General features: G+C 42.8%; 1 protein-coding gene across 1 annotated transcript in view; it reads right to left on the reverse strand.

The window, feature by feature from the left end:
* Nucleotides 1–1,496: 1,496 nt before the first annotated feature.
* LOC131469069 (suppressor of tumorigenicity 14 protein homolog) overlaps nucleotides 1,497–9,997 on the reverse strand; it is a 12,309-nt gene continuing 3,808 nt past the window's right edge. The window contains exons 8-19 of the mRNA XM_058643914.1: nucleotides 8,643–8,779; nucleotides 8,397–8,494; nucleotides 7,345–7,445; nucleotides 6,853–6,986; nucleotides 6,657–6,761; nucleotides 5,756–5,863; nucleotides 5,549–5,665; nucleotides 5,332–5,457; nucleotides 4,987–5,170; nucleotides 4,599–4,870; nucleotides 3,708–3,844; nucleotides 1,497–2,620 (exon numbers count right to left, since the gene is read on the reverse strand). Of these exons, the coding sequence (XP_058499897.1) occupies nucleotides 2,459–2,620; nucleotides 3,708–3,844; nucleotides 4,599–4,870; nucleotides 4,987–5,170; nucleotides 5,332–5,457; nucleotides 5,549–5,665; nucleotides 5,756–5,863; nucleotides 6,657–6,761; nucleotides 6,853–6,986; nucleotides 7,345–7,445; nucleotides 8,397–8,494; nucleotides 8,643–8,779 (1,681 nt within the window). The 3' untranslated portion in view covers nucleotides 1,497–2,458. The remainder of the gene's footprint in view (nucleotides 2,621–3,707; nucleotides 3,845–4,598; nucleotides 4,871–4,986; nucleotides 5,171–5,331; nucleotides 5,458–5,548; nucleotides 5,666–5,755; nucleotides 5,864–6,656; nucleotides 6,762–6,852; nucleotides 6,987–7,344; nucleotides 7,446–8,396; nucleotides 8,495–8,642; nucleotides 8,780–9,997) is intronic.

Consider the following 9,997-nt stretch of genomic DNA (forward strand, 5'->3'; position numbering starts at 1 on the left):
ATGTGAATATTCAGTACTTAAAAGGGAAAAAAAGGGTTAAATACAACAAAAATATTTGTACGGGCGTACACACACATACATGTATTTTTTGTTGAATGTTGAATGTAAACGCGTATTACATGTAATTATGTGTATTTATACAGTGTGTGTATACATATGGTAATGATACACATGTAAATATCTATTTTATGTTAAGTATAAGTTTGAGATAAATGCGTGTGTAAATATTCAGTACATATATAAGGTGTATGTATTAGGTATAAATGCACAAAGTTGTAGTTGAATTGATTGATATGTATATATGTATGTTTATATATATATATGACACAACAAGATAATTAGATGCTCTTATTTTGAAAAGAAAAGTAAAGAAAAGCCCTCTCAGTTGCTGGGATTAAGCTTCTGTTTAGTGGCCCCAGATTAAAGGCTTACATATTAACTGGAATGCTGAAAGACTCTTATTTTATAACAGTCAACAGGGTTTACAGAACTTGCAGGGCTCTAACAAGGCCACTGGAGGGCAGCAGGGCCTCAGTTGTGAACTTTTCAGAGACCACAGAACAGCAAAGTTGGATTTCTCTGGTTTCTTCATGTACAAACATGTTCCACTTTTTAATCTGCACATACAACGTTCTTTATCCTCGTCCGGTGAGGTTCTATGGCGTCATTGGAGATTAGGTATCTACAGGTACACGGACATGAGGGACACCAGCTTCAGTGTATAATTCGCCTTTGTCTTCATTGAACACCTTTTCTTGAGTGGAAACGGAAGTTTGTCATTTTAATAAATCACTCACTCTCCCACACCAAGCTCCATTGAGAAAATCATCGATTTTACATCACAGCACGTAGGAGATGTTGATCCACTGCTGCTAACATTAGTAAAAAACCCCCCAAATTGTTAACATTTGGTAGAAACAAAAATATTTAACAGGATGAACTAATTTTAACTGGTAGCATTAGCTGCTAATGGGCTAACAGTATAACAGTGCAATAAACAAGCTTCAATAATAGGCCCATTTTTTTAATGAAATAAACTGCTTTATTTATATTAACATGCATTTTATACAATCATTATTATATTTTACATGTGCGTTTTGTGTTTTTATTGTTAAGAATCATCAAGTCCAAGGCTCTATAGCCAAGGAAGGCCTTAGCCTTGATCATAAAAATAGACTTTTTACAGCATCCTAATTACAGCATATTCACTTTCAAGCCCAACTGTTTAGACAATAGTTGGTATTTTTAAAACGTTAGAAGATGTAATTTAAAGAACCAATGGTCAATAATTGGTATTATTTACAAAATAATGAATAACATTTATTATATATTTTGTAGAATGTAATGTTTTCATCCACTGGCCATAAACCTAAGCCACTCCTACAGAGAGTTATTGAAATTCATGGTTTCATAGCCCTGATTCCAGACATGAGATGGGGCACCTAAAAACCCCTTACCCTTAAAATAAATGGAAAAAACCCCGCAAACACATAGGGTTAATATTTGTTTGTTTAAGGATGTGTTTAATAGTGAGTTTTGGCAGTTTCTCTGAAAAAATTAATTACAATTTACATGAAGATTTGAATATCTTTACAATATATATAAGTTAGACTTCATACAATTATCTGCAACTTCCACACTGACTGGTTTTCAAAAAACCCTTCACCCAATTCTTTAAATAAAAACATCACAACAAATGAAAATAAAACTTTGAAGCAGGACATAATGAGGATATTTTCTTTTTTTGATGCATCACAGAAAATTAGTCACAATCGTTTCATAAAGAGTCAAACATTGTTCCATAAAGTGAACAATAATGAAGAAACACTGTACAAATAAACACTCAGCAAAAACATGTCACCACACAGTAAACAAAACAAATCTAGATTTTTTTAAACTGTAACAAAAACAAGATGGCTCTACTCCACAAATATCATAAAATAATTAAAATCCTTGACATTATGTTTTTTATTTCTGAAGGTGAGCCAAAATTATTAAATGTCAAATATTGGTTGACAAAAATGGTTCAAGTCACCTCTCAGACTGAATACTGACATCATCCTTTAATCTGATCCTTTAATCTAATCCTGTCATTCACTAAAGTTATCTGGATTCTATAGATATTTTCTTTAAGTGGATTCACATCTGTTGCCAATAAAAAGTCCAGAAAATTGTAATTTCAGATAAAAACAGCTACAGAACATAAAGTAGTTACTACAGTATAAATTATATTTATAGTTAAGACAATTAAAGCTGAGGATTTAGACTTTAAATCTAGTCTTTATAAAAAATGTTCATGAACTTTATTTTGCCTAATTATTCGGGTTCCATTTGGAACCCATGAATATCATATTATATAATATTATATAATATTATATATGCAGGAACAGCAAAAGTTTTTGTCTCTGCTGTGAATTTTTTTAGTCTTGAAAGTCAACACCACCAGATTGATCATCACTTACACATCACTCATCTCCTTTATCCACCTGCGGTATTTGATAATCTGAGTGTAAATACCAGGTTTGTTCCTGCGAGCGCAGCCGTCGCCCCAGCTCACCACGCCAGCTATGAAGACACGTCCACTGAGGGCGGTGACTGACAGTGGACCACCAGAGTCACCCTGAAAGAAGACAATTATAACAGTGATCAGATCACCTGGGATTCATCAGTTCACCTGTGATTCATGTGGTCACATGTGATTCACCAGGTCACCTGTGATTCATCAGTTCACCTGTGATTCACCAGGTCACCTGTGATTCATGTGGTCACATGTGATTCACCAGGTCACATGTGACTCATCAGTTTACCTGTGATTCATCAGATCACCCATGATTCATCAGGCCACCTGTGATTCATCAGGTCACATGTGATTCATTACGTCACCTGTGATTCATGTGGTCACTTGTGATTCATCAGGTCACATGTGATTCATCATGTCACCTGTGATTCATGTGGTCACCTGTGATTAATCAGGTCACCTGTGATTCATCAGGTCACATGTGATTCACCAGGTCACCTGTGATTCATGTGGTCACCTGTGATTCATCAGGTCACATGTGATTCACCAGGTCACATGTGCCTCATCAGTTTACCTGTGATTCATCATGTCACCTGTGATTTATGTTGTCACTTGTGATTCAGCAGGTCACTTGTGATTCATCATGTCACCTGTGATTCATCATGTCACCTGTGATTCATGTGGTCACCTGTGATTCATGTGGTCACCTGTGATTCATCAGGTCACATGTGGTTCACCAGGTCACATGTGACTCATCAGTTTACCTGTGATTCATCATGTCACCTGTGATTCATGTGGTCACTTGTGATTCATCAGGTCACTTGTGATTCACCAGGTCATATGTGATTCACCAGGTCACCTGTGATTCATGTGGTCACCTGTGATTCATCAGGTCACCTGTGATTCATGTGGTCACTAGTGATTCATCAGGCCACCTGTGATTAATCAGGTCCCCTTGATTCATGTGGTCACCTGTGATTCATCAGGCCACCTGTGATTCATCATGTCACCTGTGATTCATGTGGTCACTTGTGACTCATCAGGTCACATGTGATTCATCAGGTCACCTGTGATTCATCATGTCATATGTGATTCACCAGGTCACCTGTGATTCATCATGTCACCTGTGATTCATCATCAAATGGGATAAATGTGTTTGAATGTGACGAGTGACGTTATTGGCTGTTACCTGACAGGCGTCCACGCCCCCTTTCAGAACTCCTGCACAGATCATGTTGTCGTTGACCTCGTCATTCATCAGTTTCTTACAAACTGTGCTGTTGATGATTCGAACCTCAGCTTTCTGCAGGACAGAGGCCGTGGAGCCTGAAAGACAACATGACAGAGTGAATTCATGCTCAGTGTGTGATTACTGCTGCATATTCATTCATTCATTCATTCATTCAAATAAAACAATAATAATAACTTCATGTTCAGGAGCCCATTGTTATCCTTCAGATTATTATTCTATCCGTGGCTTTGTGGTCATTTTTACCGTGCACAAAAACTCAGAGGCAAAACTGAGTTCCACTGAATTTCCACCAAAACTTGGTGGGAAGATGTTTTAGACCAATCTATTTTGAATTTGGTGTCCATTTTGGCGATTTGCACACTACGTAAATGAGCAAACCCGTCCGAGCGACATAAAAAAGTGCGCCAATTGGTACTAGACACATCAAAGGCAAAAGGATTTGCCGATTCAAAAGGGCGCGGCCACGGCAACTAGTGGCATTTTGGCAAATTTCAACCATTCACCACAAAACATGAAGTGCCCTATAACTTTGGCATACATTGCCCGATCGCCGTCAAATTTGATACGTGACAGAAGAGACTAACCACGAACACAGACACAAACCAGGAAGTCGGCCGTTTTACATTTAGCTGCCATTTCGCCACAAAACAGGAAGTGACGTACAATGATCGGTTGCCTCGAAACATCATACGGGACACAACAGACGGACTATTCCGTGACTGCGTGCAGTCCTAGTTATTATTATTGTTGTTGTTGTCATCATCTCTCCGCTTCACACCAACATGTTACAGTTTTATAGAGTTATAGTTGACGTGTGACGCCGCTCACCTCCCTCTCTCATGGCGCCCCAGCCGGTCACCCACGCCTCCTGACCTGCAGGGAAGTCGTGGGCAGGTGACGGCAGACAGATGGGCCAGATGTTCTGGTTCAGTGGCACTTCCTGGTCCAGCTCCATCAGAGCGATGTCGTTGTTGTAGGTCAGAGGTTTGTAGTCACGGTGGGCAATGATTCGCTTAATGTTCCTCTTCACCGTCCACTCATTGGTCAGACTTTGCACGTGTAGACCCAGCATGGCCTCCCATTGGTCGGCCTGAGAGTACCTGCACGTAGAGTGACAACAAATATCTCTTGTGATTTTATCTGTAACACTTACGAATGATATTTTCAGTTTAGAACGATAACTGTGACTTTATTATTATCAGAGATCAGGACCTACTTGTTTGGCCCGTTGTCTTGGACGCAGTGAGCGGCCGTCAGCAGCCAGCGGCGACTCAACACCGACGCTCCACACACGTGACCCGTGCCTTTGATGTGGAGGCTGACCTGCCACGGCCACTCCCCCTCTCGGGATGTCTGCCCGCCCACAATACGCGAGCTCCGGTACGGCCTGGACCCACACTCTGTAAAGGATAAGGATTTATGTTACGCTCCGGCCTAGGGGAAACCTGAGCGCATCCAAACTGATCCAAGGATCCAACTTTATATTCAAGATGTTTGCACAGGTCGTTTCCGAGTTACACTGTAAAACACACATTGTAAAACTGTGTGTGTGTGTACGTACCACAGTGGGCCTCGTCAGATCCGTCATCACAGTCTGGCTCGTCGTCACACTCTGGGTTGAGTTTACTGATGCAGTGTCCGTTTGTGCAGCGGAAGTTGAATTCAGAACACGTCTGCAGAACCAGAGCTTAAGAACAACAAACACACGGTCAGGAAACAAACATCAGTGAGCATGCGTTGCTGCCCCCTGATGGTGAACAACGATATGAGCATGTTACATTTTTCACACTTGGACTCATCGGATCCGTCAGAACAGTCGTTTTTCCCGTTACACCTGAGCTTCTCTGGGATGCACTTCCTGTTTCTGCAAGAAAACTCTCCTGGTTTACATTTTTCTAGGGAAAAAAAGACAAAAGCAAGCGTCTTCACTTCCATGTTTAAGAAATTAACGTTCTTTTAATGTGCTTTAACGCTGATGAACGCACCACAGTCTTCCTCGTCCGTGTTGTCTCCACAGTCGTCGGACCCGTCACACTCCCACAACTTTGGTTTACAGCGTCCATTTTTACACTTCATCTGAGACGCATCGCACTCTGAGGACAACAAACAAACACACAAACGAGTCACGACAACGTGTCTCGTCTCCGTCTGTGGCTCCAACGTTTGTTTCAAGTGTAATCTAGTCACGTCATCTTTTCAAACTCATGTTTCTGTTCAGGAATTCATGGATAACAATAATAACGAGGACTGCACGCAGTCATGACAGGGCCCAGCAGTTCCCTCACTTTGAACCCGCAAAACCTTTCGACAACTTTTCACCTTTGATGCGTCTCACTCATTTACGTAGGGTGCAAATCGCCAAAATCGACACCAAGATTCCAAATGGTTGACTTCCTGTTGAGTTGAGGCCATGGCTACAGTCGACTTTATTGTTCGTCTTGGTCTATAACATCTTCCCACCAAGTTTCGGGAAATTCAGTGTAACTAGGTGTATGCCAAAGTCAAAGGGCACTTCCTGTTTAGTGGCAAATGGTCGAAATTTGAAAAAACGCCAATGGTTGCCGTGGCCACGCCGTTTTTGAATCTGCAAAACCTTTCAAAAAAGTTTCGCATTTGATGTGTCTAGTACAAATTGGCGTTTTTTTTTAATGTCGCTACGACAAACGCACATTTACATAGGGTGCAAATCGCCAAAAATGGACGGCAAAATTGCAAATGGCCGACTTTCTGTTGACTTGAGGCCATGGTTACTGTGGACTTTTTTGTTCGTCTTGGTCTATAACATCTTCCCATCAAGTTTCGGGAAATTTGGTGGAAGTTAATTTTGCCTCCGTGTATTAACCATTCCAGCCAGAACACTAGGTGGCGCTGTAGGTTTGGACTCACTGCAGCCGTCTTCATCGCTGTCGTCTCCGCAGTCGTTCCAGCCGTCACATCTCAGAGTGGTGTTGATGCACAGGTTGTTGCTGCACTGGAAGTTTCCGGGACAAGCTGAGCAACGACAACAACGACCACAACAAGGCAGTCAGCGACAGGAAGTGATGATGATGTCACAGGTTTACAAAATAAAGTTCAGTCGTACGGTTGTTGGGGACGAAGGCTTCGTACTCGGCGGTGAAACCCTGGTCCACGTAAGACGAGTCGGAGTTAAACTTAATGGTCATCTTGTTGCTTCTGCTGGTGATGACCGTGTTTTTTAACTTGCTTCCACACAATCTGCAAGAAAATGTCAAGATGTGATTTAAACTATGTCCACGTTTGAGATTAGAGACAAATAATCTGTGATTCAACATGAACGTCGTTCATACTCAAAACCAATTATTCTGTTTCGTCACTAAGATACGGAAGAGTATGAAAAAAAGAAAGAAAGAAAACAGCAGGAATTCTGAGATGAAAGAAAAAAGTCTGAATTCTGGGAAAAAAGTTGGAATTCTGAGAAAAAAGTCGGAATTCTGAGATTAAAGAAAAAGTCAGAGACAGAGAAAGTGGGTGTGGTCTCACTCTAAAGTGGGTGTGGTCTCACTAACACTTTGTTACACATGTTTCTTCAAACTGTAAAAGCAGGAATTCTGACCTTTGATTGTCAATGTCGACATAATCCTCAGGACAGTGGACACTGTGATTTCCCATCTGAAACTTGTTGAACTGAACCTTTATGAACTTGTCTTCTGGGACCTGAAAAAGACAAATTCAATGTTTTTCATTGTAGCCTCATTCAGACCTAATCTGTCCTCTGTGGATTAACCTCCGTCCTCTGTGGATTAACCTCCGTCCTCTGTGGATTAACCTCCGTCCTCTTGGTGGATTAACCTCCGTCCTCTCGGTGGATTAACCTCCGTCCTCAGTGGATTAACCTCCGTCCTTGGTGGATTAACCTACGTCCTCGGTGGATTAACCTCCGTCCTCTCGGTGGATTAACCTCAGTCCTCTCGGTGGATTAACCTCCGTTTTTGGTGGATTAACCTCCGTCCTCGGTGGATTAACCTACGTCCTCTTGGTGGATTAACCTCCGTCCTCTTGGTGGATTAACCTCCGTCCTCTCGGTGGATTAACCTCAGTCCTCTTGGTGGATTAACCTCAATCCTCTCGGTGGATTAACCTCCGTCTTTGGTGGATTAACCCCCGTCTTTGATGGATTAACCCCCGTCCTTGGTGGATTAATCTACATCCTCTTGGTGGATTAACCTCCGTCCTCGGTGGATTAACCTCCAGTGTTGGTCCACAGTGTTTTATCAAGTCCAAAGTCAACACAGGCGTCTATCAGGGAATTTTCAATTATTGTGTCCTTCTGCCGACAAGTGTTATGGACATGCAGATTTCATTTTCCAGAAGGACTTGGCACACTCTGTCCACTCTGTCCACATACACTACACTGTAAGTGTCCTGACCTGAACCCCAGGTCAAGAGGAAGATGAGACACCAGAGCTAACAGTGCAGACAAGTGTCCACACTGTCCACACCAGCTCAGTGTCTCAGTCAGGACAAGGACACTCAGAATGGACACATTATTACACAGGATATATTATTTTGTTCCCTTAGTGGACAAATAAAGTCCCCCACTTAAGTGGACTGACATTTATTGCAGCTCCCCCCTGAGGACAGACAGGGTAACACTCATGGACTCACCTGGATGTCCCAAACACATGTGGTTCGAGGAGGATAGTTAGAGGGAAAGAACGGAGAAGAGACGGACCCTTTGTCCTCTCTCAGTGTCCCTCCACACTCTGGACACAAAGAGACATTAAAAAAAACATGTTTCACTTTAGAGTAACACAGTGACAATGTGGTGTGTGTGTGTGTGTGTGTGTGTGTGCGTGCGTGTGTGTCTGTGTGTCTGTGTGTGTGTGTGTGTGCATGCGTGTGTTGTCATACTTTGTTCGCTCACAGCCAGTTGTGAGTAGTTTGCTCTGAATCCTGGAAAGTTCCTCTCTTCACTGGTGACGAGAGTCAACAACATGACGTTTCCAGAGGACAGAAAGGACAGGGAGTTGTGAGGGTAACCACACTGTCTGAGGAGAGGACACAAAGACACAACGTCTGAGGAGAGGACACAAAGACACAACGTCTGAGGAGAGGACACAAACACACAACGTCTGAGGAGAGGACACAAACACACAACGTCTGAGGAGAGGACACAAACACACAACGTCTGAAGAGAGGACACAAACACACAACGTCTGAGGAGAGGACACAAACACACAACGTCTGAGGAGATGACACAAAGACACAACGTCTGAGGAGAGGACACAAAGACACAACGTCTGAGGAGAGGACACAAAGACACAGTGTCTGAGGAGAGGACACAAAGACACAACGTCTGAGGAGAGGACACAAACACACACTGTCTGAGGAGATGACACAAAGACACAACGTCTGAGGAGAGGACACAAAGACACAACGTCTGAGGAGAGGACACAAAGACACAATGTCTGAGGAGAGGACACAAAGACACAACGTCTGAGGAGAGGACACATAGACACAACGTCTGAGGAGAGGACACAAAGACACAACGTCTGAGGAGATGACACAAACACACAACGTCTAAGGAGAGGACACAAAGACACAACGTCTGAGGAGAGGACACAAACACACACTGTCTGAGGAGATGACACAAAGACACAACGTCTGAGGAGAGGACACAAACACACACTGTCTGAGGAGAGGACACAAAGACACTGTCTGAGGAGATGACACAAAGACACAACGTCTGAGGAGAGGACACAAAGACACAATGTCTGAGGAGAGGACACAAAGACACAACGTCTGAGGAGAGGACACAAAGACACAACGTCTGAGGAGAGGACACAAAGACACAACGTCTGAGGAGAGGACACAAAGACACAACGTCTGAGGAGAGGACACAAAGACACAACGTCTGAGGAGAGGACACAAACACACAACGTCTGAGGAGAGGACACAAACACACAACGTCTGAGGAGAGGACACAAACACACAACGTCTGAGGAGAGGACACAAACACACACTGTCTGAGGAGATGACACAAAGACACAACGTCTGAGGAGAGGACACAAAGACACAACGTCTGAGGAGAGGACACAAAGACACAATGTCTGAGGAGAGGACACATAGACACAACGTCTGAGGAGAGGACACAAAGACACAACGTCTGAGGAGATGACACAAACACACAACGTCTGAGGAGAGGACACAAAGACACAACTTCTGAGGAGAGGACACAAACACACAACGTCTGAGGAGAGGACACA

This window comes from Solea solea, chromosome 11 (genome assembly GCF_958295425.1).
Source record: "Solea solea chromosome 11, fSolSol10.1, whole genome shotgun sequence".
NCBI classification, from domain to species: Eukaryota; Metazoa; Chordata; class Actinopteri; order Pleuronectiformes; family Soleidae; genus Solea; species Solea solea.